We start from the raw sequence: 16,134 nt of genomic DNA, 5'->3' as shown, positions 1-16,134 counted from the left end.
TTATCGTATTTAGTAGTAAAAGTTATCGTTAATAGGCATTCTCTATTTAACAAAACAAAACAATAAAATACCTTCACTACATATGAGTAGTAAAACAAATACAAGAAAAAATTTTTGCTATGTCGTGTGAAAATTGTTTACATTTGATAAAATTATTAAATTTACAAGATAATTTTGTAATACCACAACAAATACTATTAATTAAGGGTGTTGTGGAACAGCCTAAGTGTTATAAACAACAAGATATAGCGTTATATATAGAAAATAGGCAAATTTTAAGCACCGGCTTATGTCACAACACGGGAAGATTTAAATTTTTAATCGATTTGGGCCAAGAAAATAGAAAATTTCAATTAAATTTCTCTTACGGCAAAGTAAAGTTGTTAATAAATATAATTTATGAAAAAAAGGAATCATTATATAAAATCCAACCTTTAATAATACTGGCCAAAGATGAAGTGCAACAAAATGAAATTGTTAAGTTAAATCAACAAATAATTGATTTAAATTTATTATTAATACAAACGGTATATGCGGAAAAGTTGTGGGAGGCGGTTAAGCAAAGATTAACCTTTGTGTTTAATGATAAATGTAAGATATTTATTTCCAAACTCACCAAGAAGGAGATATGGCAGCTTGAGGAACAGGATTTGTGGCTGCAAATTGCTAAGGATCTACTGGCCTCAGAGTGGGGTAACCAGGATCATATAAAGTCTATAGCTTTTATAAACTGCAGCAAGTATTTGGGCTCGGAAATAGAGAAATCCAAAGATTTTTCGTATCAAAACATAAGAAAACATATCAAGGGTCATGCCGCCTTGGGAGCAGGAGGTTTGGCCTTGTTTAGTACTACTTACTTTTACAGTTGGCCTAGTGAATTTGCCGACATTTTCAAATGCTTTCTAAATCAACAAAACTTAAATCTTGCTTTCGAACCAGATGACAGTAATTATCGTAAAACTAAAGCAGGAGTATATGCCTCCAGTTTAGGAGCTGTGTGCCATGAAATAGGTCATATTTTTGATTTAGGCCATGATTTGCAAGGTGTTATGGGCTCTAATTTTGATTATATTAATCGAGTGTTTACCTTACAAACTAAAACTGAACACTTGCCGGAAAGGATAGTGCAGCAAAAGCCGATAACAGCAAATAAACCACGTTTTACTCGTTTAAAAGATCCGGCCAATGGTTTTTTACAACGTTACCGGGAGCAACAAGAAAATGATTCGTTTTATTTTTCTCCAAATTCAGCAGTGATTTTAGCCCATCATGCTTGGTTGAGAAAGGATTTGGAGACGTTTCAAAGTAATGCCTTTAAGGTAAAACTGGATTTGACTTTGGGTATTGTAAAGAGCTTGGAATTACCCTTAAAGATAATAGAATTACGTGAAAATTCTAATAGCTTGGTTAAAGAATGGTTTGAGTTGCAAAAGACGTCGGAAGAGAAGCCGGTATTTGAATTTGATTTAAAAGTTTTACGCAATAACTTACCGAAGGATAATTATTTATTTGTTATGAGTATTTATGGCCATACTAAGAAATTGGAATTGTAATGGAATACTTGGTAGACAATATCTTTAAACTGTTGTAAAAACCAAAGAAAAGTGGTTTCAAAACTGGCAGGTGTTTGAAAATATAACAAGAAGAATTCTTTAATAAAGTTATCCTTTCCAGTAGACTACAAAAATATATTAAATAGAAGCCTAAATATATGCTACAAAAAATCCAAAGAAATTAGCTTTAAATCAAGTTTTGTAGAATTTTATAAAAAAAAAAACTTAAAATGCCCCTACTTGCTAGACAAGAAAAAAAGTTTTAAATATAAGCCTAAGCATATGCTACAATAAAAATACCAAAAAACAACCACAGTTTGATTCGTGAAGGAAAATTCTGAAATATCAAAATATTCAAAGCAAGTATTTATAAATACAACGAATGTTTTACTTGGAACAACTAAACTTTAACCTACAAATCTTATTAATAACACCCTCAGGAAGAAGCTGCAACTTAAAAGTGAATTTAATTATTAATAAAATTTACAATTTTTTACAAAATTATCAAAATAAACATCAATAATGAATTCTGATATACTTTGACCCAAAACAACGTCTTCCTATTAGTCATAAATTTATAAAAAAATACCAAAGAATTGTTATTGTTAAATACAACAAAACAACAAACAAACTATTCATTTACGCACTCATACCTATTAACTCTCAAAAATTTCACTCATTCATACAATAATCGGAGAAGCCAAAGAAACGTCATTAACTGAAACAGAAACTTATGCTCACTACTTCATTATTAACATAAACATGCGTATGTTTATATCAAACTAACTGCTCAGTTTTACCAGCTAATAGTTAAATAATCCAAGAGATACAACTAACTAAAATAACAAACTAGAAGTTCATAACATTGATCAGTGCTGCGCTCACGTCAACTCATCATTTTGTCTTAAGACTCTATAAGTAGTTTGTCTATTTTATTATAAGTTGCCAACAAAACAAATTTATCGCCGCATACGTATCAATTTTTTTTTGCTTCCAAATAGCCCAAAAAATAAAACATAAACACACAAAATAGACTACCTACTTCAACAAAAAAAATAATAATAATAAAGTGATAAGATAGCAAAAAAAATCAAGCGAATGCCCAATAAAAACAAGCAAACAATCAACAATTACAAAAAAATACTACTAATAAAATTGAAGCAGTATTGATTTAGACTCTTAAACACTGCTTTTGTCAGTCATTCAGTCAGTAGGAAAGTAAATTTCTAAACTCACACACCAGACCAGTGTAGTTCAATAGTTTAAAACGGCCAGTAGAAAGCAACAGCTGCAGCAACAACAATGACAGAAGCTCGTATACAATTTTCAAAACTTAAGGGCTTTCCAGCTTGTAATGATCATGATAAAATCGAAACGGAAGAATTTTTAGCTGCCTCTAGTGAAATTGTGGATGTTATACGTAAGTATTTTTATGTGTTAAACAATTTGTTTTTGCAAATTTTGTTTATGTATATTTATATTTCTTTATAGTTTTTTTGTTGTTTAAGTAAATATAGAAAATTAATTATATTAATAGTAAGTGCTAAATGAATGTTTTAACACCATTTCTTTTGTTAGCGGGGAATAAATGTATATTTCAATATTAGTTTGATTACAATACATTATTTTGATTTAACTTATAAATATGGAAATTTTGGATTTCGAATAGAATTACTGATTGAGTATAATATTAGTTAAATTAGTAAAAACAAACAAAATTTTACATTGAAATATAGTTTAGCTTTAAAAATATTTATTGACAAATTTCAAAATTGAAATTTGAATTTTCGAAATTTGAAATTAACCTTAAATAATTTTTTTTATAAATCCTTATAATTTAGGGAATATTTTTAACAACTTTAAACATTTTTCGAACATAATTTCGAATTTTCGAATATATCTCAAAAAGCTCCATTCTTAAATTCTTGAAAAATTAAAAAAAAATCTATAGAGAATTTTGTCTCTAACAAGATTTTCTAAAAAAAATTTTGTCTCAACTTTGATTTTCTATGGGAAATAATGTCCTAAATTTGATTTTATATTGAAAATTTGATATTCCATAGAAAATGTTGTCCCAAACGAGATTTTCTATAGAAAATGTTGTCTCAAACTTGACTTTCTATTGAAAATTTTGTCCTAAACTTAATTTTCTATTGATCATTTTGTCACAAATTAGATTTTCTTAAGAAAATGTCCCAACTTTGATTTTCTATGGAAAATAATGTCCCAAATTTGATTTTCTATTGAACATTTGATATTCGATAGTAAATGTTGTTCCAATCGAGATTTTCTACAGAAAATGTTGTCCCAAACTTGACTTTCTATTGAAAATTTTGTCCTAAACTTAATTTTCTATTGAATATTTTGTCCTAAATTAGATTTTCTTAAGAAAATGTTGTCTCGAACTAGATTTTCTTTTTTTTGTAATAAATTAGATTTTGCATTTAAAATGTCCCAAATTAGATTTTCTATAGAAAATATTGTACCAAACTAGTTTTTCTATAGAAAATGTTGTCCCAAACTTGACTTTTTATTGAAAATTTTTTCCAAACATGATTTTCTACTGAAAATTGTTTCTAACTAGATATTCTACAAATAATGTTGTCCCAAACAAAAATTTCTATAAAAAATGTTGTCCCAAACAAAAATTTCTATAGAAAATGATGTCCTAAACTTGACTTTCTATTGAAAATTTTGTCCCAAATTAGATTTTCCTTAGAAAATGTCCCAACTTTTTGTCTCAACTTTGATTTTCTATGGGAAATAAAGTCCCAAAATTGATTTTCTATTGAAAATTTGATATTCTGTAGAAAATGTTGTCCCTTGGCTTTCTATCGATAATTTTGTCTAAAACTTGATTTTCTGTTGAAAATTGTTCCAAACTAGATTTTCTATAAATAATGTTGTCCCAAACAAAAATTTCTATAGAAAACGTTGTCCCAAACAAAAATTTCTATAGAAAATGTTGTCCCGTACTAGAGTTTAATTTTTTTTCATAAGGTAGATTTTGCATAGAAAATATCGCAAATTTGATCTTTTATAGAAACTGTGTCCCAAACTAGGTTTTCTAATGATAATTTTGTCCAAAACTTGATTTTCTATTGAAAGTTTGAACTTTCGACCAAATCTATTTCAAATGGGAACAGTGTAACTTGAACTAGTTAAAGCTCATAAAATGCCAGAAATTATTTACTTTAAGGCAATGTGTTAAATATTTAAATTAAATATGTATTACTTTAAATGTTTATATTGTTCTGTTAAAAAAGAAAATCTAGCAAAAAATCTAGGTGTTAGTAAAAAAAACAAGAATAAAACTTATACAACTTTTGAATACGTTAAACCAATTTGTAACTCCTTAAATGTATAAAATTTTTCTATTAATTATTAAAAAACTTTTAGGAAATTGTGTAGCTATTTATATACTGCATTTAAATATGACTCAATATAATTTTATGTTTACGATAATATCGTAAATATAATGAATAAATTTTGTCATTGCACTACAAATTATACACATTCTTCTTAATGAATAAAGATAAGGGAATCAAGAGGGCAATTTATTTTAAAGCAAATAATTTATTAGAAAATAATATTAAAAACACGTTCTTAATTAAATATTTTATAATAAAACACTAGTCATAACAATTTAAAATATGAAGTAATGTACAATTTTTAAGTTTATTTTGTAAATTAATCGTTCTATTACCCCTTAATTACAGGTTCCTTTGGTACTTTATTTACACCCGTTATTAGTGATATGAGCGGTAATGTCGCTGTAAGTTTGTAATTTGTAAAAGTTTCAATTAATAAATTGTAGTTTTAAACCATATTTATATGTTTTGTTTTAGAAAATCCGCAAATCTTATGAAAAGGATCCTGTTAAATATAAATATTTAGAAGATTTAATTATACTAAATGTTAATGTAGATAATTTTGCTGCCAATGCTTTGTTGTGGCTTAAACGCGGTTTACAATTGATTTGCACTTTCTTTGAGAATATTTTCCATGACAAAGAATCTACGGAAGTGGTGAAGAAGCATTTGCTGGATGCTTATGAGAAGACACTTAAACCATATCATGGTTTTATTGTACAAAGTACAATTAAGGTGAGTATTTACAAAATAAAACGATAGGTTTCGCGAAGAATACACGATGATAATTATGCGGTGGATATGTTACCGATCGATAACAACATTTTCTTACCGAAATTCTGTTATCAAACTGATTTTGTTTTAAGAAATTGTTTTATTGATCGATAACTAATTTTCTTTAAATTGTTTTTTTATCGATCGATAACAAACATTTCTTAACGAAATTCTGTTCACGATCGGTAACTGATTTTCTTTAAGAAAATGTTTGTTATCGATCGAAAATTTTTGTTATCGATCGATAACAGATTTTCTTTAAGAAAATTTTTGTTATCGATCGATAACAGATTTTCTTTAAGAAAATTTTTGTTATCGATCGATAACAGATTTTCTTTAAGAAAATTTTTGTTATCGATCGATAACAGATTTTCTTTAAGAAAATTTTTGTTATCGATCGATAACAGATTTTCTTTAAGAAAATTTTTGTTATCGATCGATAACAGATTTTCTTTAAGAAAATTTTTGTTATCGATCGATAACAGATTTTCTTTAAGAAAATTTTTGTTATCGATCGATAACAGATTTTCTTTAAGAAAATTTTTGTTATCGATCGATAACAGATTTTCTTTAAGAAAATTTTTGTTATCGATCGATAACAGATTTTCGTTAAGAAAATTTTTGTTATCGATCGATAACAGATTTTCGTTAGGAAAATTTTTGTTATCGATCGATAACAGATTTTCGTTAAGAAAATTTTTGTTATCGATCGATAACAGATTTTCGTTAAGAAAATTTTTGTTATCGATCGATAACAGATTTTCGTTAAGAAAATTTTTGTTATCGATCGATAACAGATTTTCGTTAAGAAAATTTTTGTTATCGATCGATAACAGATTTTCGTTAAGAAAATTTTTGTTATCGATCGATAACAGATTTTCGTTAAGAAAATTTTTGTTATCGATCGATAACAGATTTTCGTTAAGAAAATTTTTGTTATCGATCGATAACAGATTTTCGTTAAGAAAATTTTTGTTATCGATCGATAACAGATTTTCGTTAAGAAAATTTTTGTTATCGATCGATAACAGATTTTCGTTAAGAAAATTTTTGTTATCGATCGATAACAGATTTTCGTTAAGAAAATTTTTGTTATCGATCGATAACAGATTTTCGTTAAGAAAATTTTTGTTATCGATCGATAACAGATTTTCGTTAAGAAAATTTTTGTTATCGATCGATAACAGATTTTCGTTAAGAAAATTTTTGTTATCGATCGATAACAGATTTTCGTTAAGAAAATTTTTGTTATCGATCGATAACAGATTTTCGTTAAGAAAATTTTTGTTATCGATCGATAACAGATTTTCGTTAAGAAAATTTTTGTTATCGATCGATAACAGATTTTCGTTAAGAAAATTTTTGTTATCGATCGATAACAGATTTTCGTTAAGAAAATTTTTGTTATCGATCGATAACAGATTTTCGTTAAGAAAATTTTTGTTATCGATCGATAACAGATTTTCGTTAAGAAAATTTTTGTTATCGATCGATAACAGATTTTCGTTAAGAAAATTTTTGTTATCGATCGATAACAGATTTTCGTTAAGAAAATTTTTGTTATCGATCGATAACAGATTTTCGTTAAGAAAATTTTTGTTATCGATCGATAACAGATTTTCGTTAAGAAAATTTTTGTTATCGATCGATAACAGATTTTCGTTAAGAAAATTTTTGTTATCGATCGATAACAGATTTTCGTTAAGAAAATTTTTGTTATCGATCGATAACAGATTTTCGTTAAGAAAATTTTTGTTATCGATCGATAACAGATTTTCGTTAAGAAAATTTTTGTTATCGATTGATAACAGATTTTCGTTAAGAAAATTTTTGTTATCGATCGATAACAGATTTTCGTTAAGAAAATTTTTGTTATCGATCGATAACAGATTTTCGTTAAGAAAATTTTTGTTATCGATCGATAACAGATTTTCGTTAAGAAAATTTTTGTTATCGATCGATAACAGATTTTCGTTAAGAAAATTTTTGTTATCGATCGATAACAGATTTTCGTTAAGAAAATTTTTGTTATCGATCGATAACAGATTTTCGTTAAGAAAATTTTTGTTATCGATTGATAACAGATTTTAGTTAAGAAAATTTTTGTTATCGATCGATAACAGATTTTCGTTAAGAACATTTTTGTTATCGATCGATAACAGATTTTCGTTAAGAACATTTTTGTTATCGATCGATAAAAAAAAACATTTAAAGAAAATTAGTTATCGATCAATAAAAAAATTTCTTAAAACAAAATCAGTTTGATAACAGAATTTCGGTAAGAAAATGTTGTTATCGATCGGTAACAGATCCACCGCACAATTATCTTCGTGTATTCTTTTCGATATTAGAATTTCGTTAAAAAAAATCTATTTAAAACATTTTATGTATTTTTATTAATTTAACAGATTATGTATAGCTGGGTACCGACACGCTCCCAATTAATCGGTAATGGTCCTCAACATGATGAAAATATTAAAGTTCTCGAAACATTTCTGCCCACGATGAGAGCTCATCTTGATCGTATTGATAATTTACTTAAAAAATACGATTTAGATGATAAAAGCAAAGTGTAGCTGTTAGTTTTTTTTTTAACAAAATTGTAGACAAAAGAGATTAAGCTTTAATTTTAATATAAAAATATATTTCAGTGTTCTTATTTAATTTCCTATAAGTGTAATAATAAAATTTTAAATTTTAGCAAAACTAGTTGACTACTTATTCACATTTATAGGTTTTTCAGATTTGGGCCATAAAATAGCTAAACCGAATACAAATTCTAAACCCATAACAACAAATGAACAAAGCGCTATGGAGGTAATTAAAGTGGAAAAGTTTTGAGCCGATAATAATAAAAATAATAAAACGGGCAATTGTACAAACGGTGACAATATCAAAAAGGTACACAAGTCACCAGGCTGTAAGTGGAAAATATTAAAATCAAATAATTTAGTATAAGGCATTCGAATGTATACTTACCCTAGAATGTAAATTGCCTTTATAGCCCATACGTAAACGATAGAATTCCACTATGGAACCCACTAAATAGGCCACTATCACACAAATGCCATGCAAGTCGTATAAATTAGATAGCTGTTTGGTAAAGGATTTTTGTATGAATTGCAACATTGTGGTATTAGTTTGACTTACATTGTAAAGTATATAAAATCCATAGACCACATTCCAGGCTATCGATAAATAAACATTACAAAACATTAAGATTTGTAATATCAAACTGGGTTTATAGGGTAATTCTGTAAATTTGTAATAGTTATCTTAACGAAAAATAAATTATTACTTTGTAATTAAACTTACCTCTAATGGTGTTATTCATTGTTTTTTATTTTCAATAGTTAAAGTTTTTGGAAACATATGTCAAAGGTTTCAATGGTTGCTAATAGCAACCCAAACCATAACAATAGAATAAAAACAAAGTGTAGAGAAAGGCGAACAATTTCAAAAAGAGGCGTTTAAAGAAAACGTTAAATACAAATATTATTCTCTAATTATTTTGTTATAATAAAGATTTTATCAGTTTAAAATTTACTTACTTTTTTCTAATTGTAATTACATTCATTGACCGTTTTTTTCTTTAATAAATATAAAAAAATTTTATTCCTGTATTCGTATATCTTAATACTTTTATGTATAATGATCAACACAACAACTGAAACGGTTTATAAAATCTACTTACTAATGAGGCAAACTAGTATTAAACGCAGCTCGTAGACCGGACACTAAGAAGAAAAGAAAAATAAATAACTTGAAATCATTTCAAAAACTTTACTCAAAGCATAAACTTACAAAATGTCCTCTTCTGCAAATAAACCTGATCATTTAAAACATTGGCCAAGTATTGATGACAACAAATATAGGTATATTCCATGGCATCTATTTGAGAATTGGTTACAAAATCAGTATCAGCATAATCATCAGAACTATCATCCAGATCTATAGCTAAAGGACTATTGCTTTCAATGTATTTAACACAACCCAACCATTCACCGCGTAAAATTGAAACCAAACTCAAAAGCTGTTCCACTCCCGTCTTAATTGTATGAACACTTTCGGTTAAAAAACAATGTTCACACACTGTACTCAAATAGGACTTGTGAACCATTTCCATTTCTTTAAGATTCTCACAATTATCAATTTTAATATCTAACTGTTCACCCATTGATTGTAGGACATGAGTCATTAAATGAAAATGTACACTTTGTATGGCATACATCATCCAAAAGCGTAACTGTTCTAAACGACGCATTATTAAATCGATCATTTCAAATTTGGCATATGGTATGCGTCTTTTGTGACTACGAGCAAATTGTAATTTTTCCAACGTGGTAATGCCCCATTTGACTTTTAGCAGAAAACAGAAAACTTTGTTATAAGATTGTATATCTTCATTACTAATTATGTAGGCCAATTCTCGACTTAAGTTATAGGTGACAATGATCTCTTCAACACAATCAACTACTTTGGTGGTTTCACAACGAAATTCTGCATTGATTTCCAAACGAAAAAGTGAAGACATTTCGGGAAATTTGGCACAAATAATACCGTCAAGTTGCATGGTGAGAATAGAGGGATTGGCCCAAGTTACACCAGATTCAATCTAATAATAAAGGAAATATATTAAAAAAACTATGTTTTCCTTATAGTAAAACTTGTTATCATCACGTTGACAGTATTTTTCAAATACTCACCTGTTGAAATAATTTACTATAAAACTGATGCATCAAATCACTAGCCTCCATTAGGAAAACTTTGCGTATATTCTGTAAATGTTTCAGAATCATAACTTCTTCGCGATATAGACGCATAACAAAACAATTTGCAAATGCAATGCGTACTTTTAATATTCTGGTTAAAGCATTAATGACAGCTTCCTCCAAAGGCAAATAGTTTTTGGACTTTTGCAATGTCTCATATATGTTGAGAGCATTTATAGGTTCACTACTTTTATTCGCAACAAGATCCTGCTGTTCCTCTATTGCAAAAGCCTTATTAACACTTAAATCTTCCTCACTAGTATTCAAAGCAAAAGCCATTAAAAGGAAATCATCTTGAGTGGTTAAATTATCCAATATAATGTTCTCTTTAGGCTTGGGAGTATTTGTAGCAGCTTCATTGTAATAACCACTATCCTCGGACATATCTTCTTGGTTAGCGCTGGCTCTATATACATTTTCCACTTCACTTTGCAGTGTATTGATCTGCTTAAGCAGATCTTCTATGAAAACATTATATAATTTACCCTGCATAGCATCACAGTTATAACGCAAATCACCAATACGATTAATTTCATAAAGCAGATTCAGAGTGCGACCAGCCTCTAGAGAATGTTCTTGTATTAAATGAAAAACACTATTTTCTTCAATCATTTTGCTAACGTGCGTGGGCACAAAGAAGGCTTTACTTTTATTTTTACAATATTCACGCATGCAAACAGTATGATCAACATTGCTGACCCTTTCAACAATATATTCCTGTTGCCAATCATCTAATCTTCCCTCCGTCCACCAGGTATCAATAATTTCACAAAATACTTTTATAGAGGCCAATAGTAAAGACATAAATAAGTTCGCTTTTTCAATATCAGTTTCTACTTTATAACAATGCATTAAACTGGCCAATAGAAAGGCGGCTGATATGTGGGAGGGATATTGACGCCAGTTTATTACAACCTGCTGATGACATTCATATAATGCCTCCAAATGTCGCATAGAATCTCTTAGCATTAAGCGCATATTAATTAAGGTGTTAATTTGAAAATCTTGTGGTTCTAACAAACGTTTTTCATAAGCCAATAAATCTTGCCAAATGGGCGCTAAATGTAAATGTAAATTGGCAGCATAACATTCTAAAGTACGGGGAGGTACACGATCCTCACAGCTATATATGGATTTATGGAAATTTCTCAATATTTGCATCATATTTATAAAAGGTAGAAAGTTTTCTTGAATATACGAGTCAAAAGAGCTCTAAAAAGTAATTAGCTTTACAAAATATCATTAGAAAATGTATATTAATGTTAACACTTACCACACTACAGGATGGTATGGTTACATTATCTTTTAGTTTCAATTGATTGTTATCATTTATGCTAAAAATACTGCAATTCTGTGGCATATGAAACATCCATAAGATTTCACGCATTACATGCTGTTCACTTATGGTGGTGGGTATGGTAAAACGTATTAAATTATTGGAGGTTTCACTTAAATATTTATTATAGTTTATGGCAAAATTTGCACCTTGTAATTTACTCTCAATTATGGCATTACAGTGTTCATTTCGTTTTGTCTTCCACCATGAATGTTGTATGAGATTTTCGAGTTTTTCTTTGGCATTGGTGGCATCGAATTTACGAAATGGTGTAGATTTTTCAGGTGGTTTAAGTTCTCCTAATTGTGATTGATTAAATGAAGTTAAACTTTTTACATCTTCGAGATGGAGATTTTCAGCTACGGTTGCTTCGTTATTGGTGGCTGTTAGACTATCGTCATTGTCTTCTGACCAATCCTGGGCGTGTGAAATTTTGTAATTTTATTAGAATTTTAAATTGTACCTTATTTAAGAGGCTAATGCATTGAATTTTTAATACAAATTTGGCGAAATTTAATTTTTCATTAATAACTTATTTTTTTAATAAAATTTTTAGTAGAACTCAAATTTATTTTATAAAATCCAATTTTTAATAAAAGTTTGAATTTTAATAAAGCATAAAAATTATCCTACCCGTTCCATAACGAACTAATTACACAATTACACTACTAAATCATTCTCCCGAAAATTAACATCAAATAAAACCCCAAAACTTACGCTTAATTCTGAATCACTGCTAAAATTTGATGACACAGGTATAAAATCCTCTTGCAGAACATTCTTCCAATATTCCTTTTCCTCATCCTGTTCCTTAACCTCTTCACTTGCCACCGGTTGAATGACAATTTTATTTTTATTCTTTCTCAAGGCACCCGTCGGATTATAGGCCAATGTAAATAAAAAGTCCAAAAGAGACCAGTGAACATCCACTTCATAGTGATCCACACACAAAGGATGCTTAACAACCTCATCACAAAGTCTACCCAAATAGTCGGCATATTCTGGACAGTTTTCGGCACGAAAACGTTCTTGTATGCCCTCAATTTTGCGGCGTACATCATGACTGTTAGTACTCAAATTACGATGATTGCGTATAATATTCCAACCAAAATGTACACAATGTTCCATATTGATATCATCATCCTAATTAAAAAAAATGAAAACCACAACAGGCGGTTTGTTATTTCTATAATATCAGAAATTCCGGCCATCTGTTTTACTTACCGCAAAACCAGTTAATAATCTTACTAATTCTGGTATGTATTCTTGTATAATATCATTCCTTTGATCTTGGGCAGACATTTTGTGGAATTTTTTTATTAAAAATAATAAGAAAATTTAACAAATGTTGCAATAAATTCAAAATTAATAGAATTTGTTTACATTCGTTGATAAAATTTGCATTTGTTTATGTTTTGTTGTTATTGATAGGGTTAAAGTGGCAGTTGTAAAAAAGAGTAGTAGATTTTTACACAGATGTTTTAAGTGTACAAAGTGCTGTCTAGTTTTTAGTTTGGGAAGTGAACGTTATATGTAATTCAAAACAATGTAGTAGATTATTGTAATATTTTAAATTTATTATTTTTTTCTTAAAAATAAACTTAAAAATCTAAAATTAACAATTAAATTTATCACATATAATAACAATTTTATATACAGTTGCATTATTTAGTTAATTACAATTATTTAAAACCCATTATGGCATCTATGGAAAAACTTAACTTGGGTTTTTTACTAACGGGAGTTTGAGTTTCCTCCTTTTGAACTGGCGATACAGAGGATGCTGGCTGATATGTATGGCTTGGTGATAAAACTAATTCCTGATTGTAATTTGTTAAAGTATTAGGAGCATAAGTTAATTGATAGGCAGGCAGGGTTTCATATTCATAAAATGCTGGTTGTGTTAAGTGATTCACGGCGGCCACATTTAGCAAAGTCACATCACTAACTTGATTCAATTCAGGATCAGCAAAGGCTCTACGTTTACGTATACGTTCTACTAAAGGAGAATTCCAGCTGCTGTAATGTTGATTGTATTCTAAAAAGAGAAAAGAAAACGATAAATTAATATTTGTTTCAAATAATTAATAATAATTATTACTAAAGCCATTCTTCCTGTGGTTTTATACTAAACATAAACAATTAACACATTTGGTTGCCTAAACAAACACATGTGTTTTCTCTCTCTCTAAAAAGTCCAGACAGTATGGCACCAAACTGTCTGGCTAGAAATTAAGGATGTTTTTTTTTGAAATAGTGAAATGACACGGATCAATTTACAAAAACAGATGTAATTGTTTAAAGATTGTTTGCATTTGAAAGAAAGTCAGTGTGGGTTAGTATTATATTAATGTATAGTAACACATGCTGAGTTAGTTTTTTTAGTTGGATACTAAACTAGTAAGTTACTAACTATTTTAGTTTTCTTTTTGAGACCCTACTCCAATTACATTTTTAATTTTGAAGGGGCCTAGCTCAAATTATAATACTAAATTATTAATATTTTCAAATTTGTTTTAAATTTGAAGTGTCAAGAAGACCCTTAACTCTTGAACAAATTTGTTCAAATAATTTTATGCATTTTAAAGATCATATTACATACACATAACCTATAAACTGTAAGGCATATGATACCATAGATCCTTTTGATTAACCATTGATCTTGTAGACTTTATGTCTACGTGCCCAACAAGAAATTTTTACTTTCAGACAGTATGGTCAAAGACTGCTAGACTTTGTGTCTTGATTTTAAGTAGTTTCATGGAAAATTTTGTAAAATTCTGGGAAATTAATTGTTGTTGTATGTTTCTATTTTAAATTGACATGTGTTTTATTTAAAAATCAATTTGTTTTTTTTTTTAAGAATTTTTATATTAATTTTAATGGATTTTTATTTTCTTTTATTTGGGCAGTGTTTATTTTTGCATAATTGAAGCTAATTAATTTTTTCTTAATTGATAAATATGGGGTTTTTCAAAAAATTGTATTGTGATTAAAAGGCATAATATAAAAATTTTTACTTTTTGTTTAAAAGAAACATGTTATTTCCCAGAAATCATGGCGTTTTGCCAAAACTTCATATAATTGTTCACCGATTCTTGGAATATACATGTTTTCACTCTATTTGCATGATGATTTTAATAACTACTTTTTTCGAATATGGATTTTTGGCGAAATTTTGAATTCTAAGTGAAAATATTTCGTAAACAATAGGATTTCTGGGGGAAAATTTTAACATTTAGCAAAAATTTTATGAAATTTTTAGCGAAAATCTGATGTATTTTTAATGTTAATCTTAATGTAACTCCTTCAGATTTGTTATTGAAAATCTGATGAAACCCTTAGAATTTTTAATCTGACATATTTTTTTTTTTTTTTTGAAAATCTAATTTTTATGATTTTTCTTAATTTTATCTCATATTAATAAACATTTTAAAAAAGTGGCGACTACTTACTTTCCATGGCAGCGGTAGCATACAAAGTCGATTGTTGGACATGTCGCAAACGTTGTTTATAGATCTTTTTCTGGGCAATTAAAACTTGTTGAGTGCGCTTTAAAACCGAAGAATTTTGAGGAGAAGTACAATTTGGCAGCGAAGAAGAGTCATCTGAATTTGTTTCATAAGGTTCCTCCATAGTTTGTTGGCGTCTAAGAGCCACCTGGGCGGCCATAACACGTTGACGGTCCACCACCAATTGGCAATTGGGACAGGTACACTCACGCCAACGGCAAAGTTTCTTGTGACCTTTAACACATGAAATAACACCATGATTACGGCAACGGGCGCATTTGGGGGTACGCAACATGCGACGTTCTTTTAGTGAGGCAGTTGAAGAGGCTGATGAATTAGTGGTAGCCATTTCATCGGAGGAGTAAGAGGTATTTAAGGCAGTAGATTCTGATTTATTATATAACATGTTTTCTTAGAATTCTTTTAACACTTTTCGTTAATTTTATTTAAATTAGTTAAATATTTATATTTTTTTTAATAAATTTGTCTTAATTTTTTTGTATGTATGCTTGTAGTTTGTCGAGCTGTAGTTTTAAAACTGATCCTTTTAGCTCCTTAAATTGTCCTCTTATATGAAAATTTTCTTCAGTATAGAAAACAACGAAAATCCCAAAAAAATCACTTCATTTGGGAAAATTTCACACTTGACTTAAAATCCGTACAATTACTTGTATTTACATTGCTGCTGGCGGCCGCCTGCTGTTTATCTTAAGTGGTCTCACTGACGTCTGTCTGTCTTTTCACACCATCCCAAAATATAATTTTCAATATTTTCCTCTCTAAAATCTTGCAGACATACTGTAGCCCTCTTCAAGT

At 28.7% G+C, this 16,134-nt stretch overlaps 5 protein-coding genes across 7 annotated transcripts; 2 read left to right on the top strand and 3 right to left on the bottom strand.

Annotated features, from left to right (window-relative positions):
* The first annotated feature begins 75 nt into the window (after positions 1–75).
* Positions 76–8,398, top strand: LOC119602251 (glycolipid transfer protein). The gene is made up of 4 exons (XM_037953664.1): positions 76–2,973; positions 5,273–5,328; positions 5,402–5,659; positions 8,107–8,398. The coding sequence occupies exons 1-4, from the start codon at positions 2,856–2,858 to the stop codon at positions 8,272–8,274; spliced, it is 600 nt and encodes a 199-aa protein (XP_037809592.1). The 5' UTR covers positions 76–2,855; the 3' UTR covers positions 8,275–8,398.
* LOC119602250 lies at positions 78–1,787 on the top strand. Its single transcript, XM_037953663.1, has one exon. The coding sequence runs from the start codon at positions 120–122 to the stop codon at positions 1,551–1,553; it is 1,434 nt and encodes a 477-aa protein (XP_037809591.1). The 5' UTR covers positions 78–119; the 3' UTR covers positions 1,554–1,787.
* Positions 8,280–9,262, bottom strand: LOC119602252 (transmembrane protein 17A-like). Of its 3 annotated transcripts, none has more exons than XM_037953666.1 (4): positions 9,250–9,262; positions 9,014–9,092; positions 8,678–8,952; positions 8,280–8,616 (listed from the first exon to the last, which is right to left on the bottom strand). In XM_037953666.1, exons 2-4 carry the CDS (start codon positions 9,030–9,032, stop codon positions 8,413–8,415), a joined length of 498 nt encoding a protein of 165 aa, XP_037809594.1. In that variant the 5' UTR covers positions 9,033–9,092; positions 9,250–9,262; the 3' UTR covers positions 8,280–8,412. The 3 variants fall into 3 exon arrangements, with proteins under 3 accessions (XP_037809594.1, XP_037809595.1, XP_037809593.1); XM_037953667.1 differs by lacking the exon at positions 9,250–9,262 and having other exon boundaries at positions 8,678–8,791; positions 8,849–8,952; positions 9,014–9,137; XM_037953665.1 differs by lacking the exon at positions 9,250–9,262 and having other exon boundaries at positions 9,014–9,137.
* An 18-nt stretch (positions 9,263–9,280) lies between these two features.
* LOC119602248 (gamma-tubulin complex component 5) lies at positions 9,281–13,227 on the bottom strand. Its single transcript, XM_037953660.1, has 6 exons — positions 13,031–13,227; positions 12,524–12,949; positions 11,744–12,223; positions 10,405–11,682; positions 9,503–10,313; positions 9,281–9,435 (listed from the first exon to the last, which is right to left on the bottom strand). The coding sequence occupies exons 1-6, from the start codon at positions 13,106–13,108 to the stop codon at positions 9,392–9,394; spliced, it is 3,117 nt and encodes a 1,038-aa protein (XP_037809588.1). The 5' UTR covers positions 13,109–13,227; the 3' UTR covers positions 9,281–9,391.
* Positions 13,228–13,488: 261 nt separating this feature from the next.
* On the bottom strand, positions 13,489–15,724 carry LOC119602236 (doublesex- and mab-3-related transcription factor 2). The gene is made up of 2 exons (XM_037953644.1): positions 15,262–15,724; positions 13,489–13,844 (listed from the first exon to the last, which is right to left on the bottom strand). The coding sequence occupies exons 1-2, from the start codon at positions 15,722–15,724 to the stop codon at positions 13,489–13,491; spliced, it is 819 nt and encodes a 272-aa protein (XP_037809572.1).
* Between the last annotated feature and the right edge of the window lie 410 nt (positions 15,725–16,134).

This window comes from Lucilia sericata, unplaced genomic scaffold (assembly GCF_015586225.1).
Source record: "Lucilia sericata isolate MDLA Ls3-8-SP2 unplaced genomic scaffold, ASM1558622v1 Contig000216F_arrow, whole genome shotgun sequence".
In the NCBI taxonomy this organism is placed as follows: domain Eukaryota; kingdom Metazoa; phylum Arthropoda; class Insecta; order Diptera; family Calliphoridae; genus Lucilia; species Lucilia sericata.
This window is presented reverse-complemented; position numbering and strand designations above follow the sequence as displayed.

Coding starts and splice junctions, on each gene's coding strand:
- LOC119602250 (XM_037953663.1), top strand. CDS start 120: ATGTCGTGTGAAAATTGTTTACATTTGATAAAATTATTAAATTTACAA.
- LOC119602251 (XM_037953664.1), top strand. CDS start 2,856: ATGACAGAAGCTCGTATACAATTTTCAAAACTTAAGGGCTTTCCAGCT. Junction 2,974..5,272: donor TGAAATTGTGGATGTTATAC/GTAAGTATTTTT, acceptor CCTTAATTACAG/GTTCCTTTGGTACTTTATTT. Junction 5,329..5,401: donor ATATGAGCGGTAATGTCGCT/GTAAGTTTGTAA, acceptor GTTTTGTTTTAG/AAAATCCGCAAATCTTATGA.
- LOC119602252 (XM_037953666.1), bottom strand. Junction 8,617..8,677: donor AAGGCAATTTACATTCTAGG/GTAAGTATACAT, acceptor TTCCACTTACAG/CCTGGTGACTTGTGTACCTT.
- LOC119602248 (XM_037953660.1), bottom strand. CDS start 13,108: ATGTCTGCCCAAGATCAAAGGAATGATATTATACAAGAATACATACCA. Junction 11,683..11,743: donor CCATACCATCCTGTAGTGTG/GTAAGTGTTAAC, acceptor ATTACTTTTTAG/AGCTCTTTTGACTCGTATAT. Junction 10,314..10,404: donor ATAGTAAATTATTTCAACAG/GTGAGTATTTGA, acceptor CTTTATTATTAG/ATTGAATCTGGTGTAACTTG.
- LOC119602236 (XM_037953644.1), bottom strand. CDS start 15,724: ATGTTATATAATAAATCAGAATCTACTGCCTTAAATACCTCTTACTCC. Junction 13,845..15,261: donor TGCTACCGCTGCCATGGAAA/GTAAGTAGTCGC, acceptor TTCTCTTTTTAG/AATACAATCAACATTACAGC.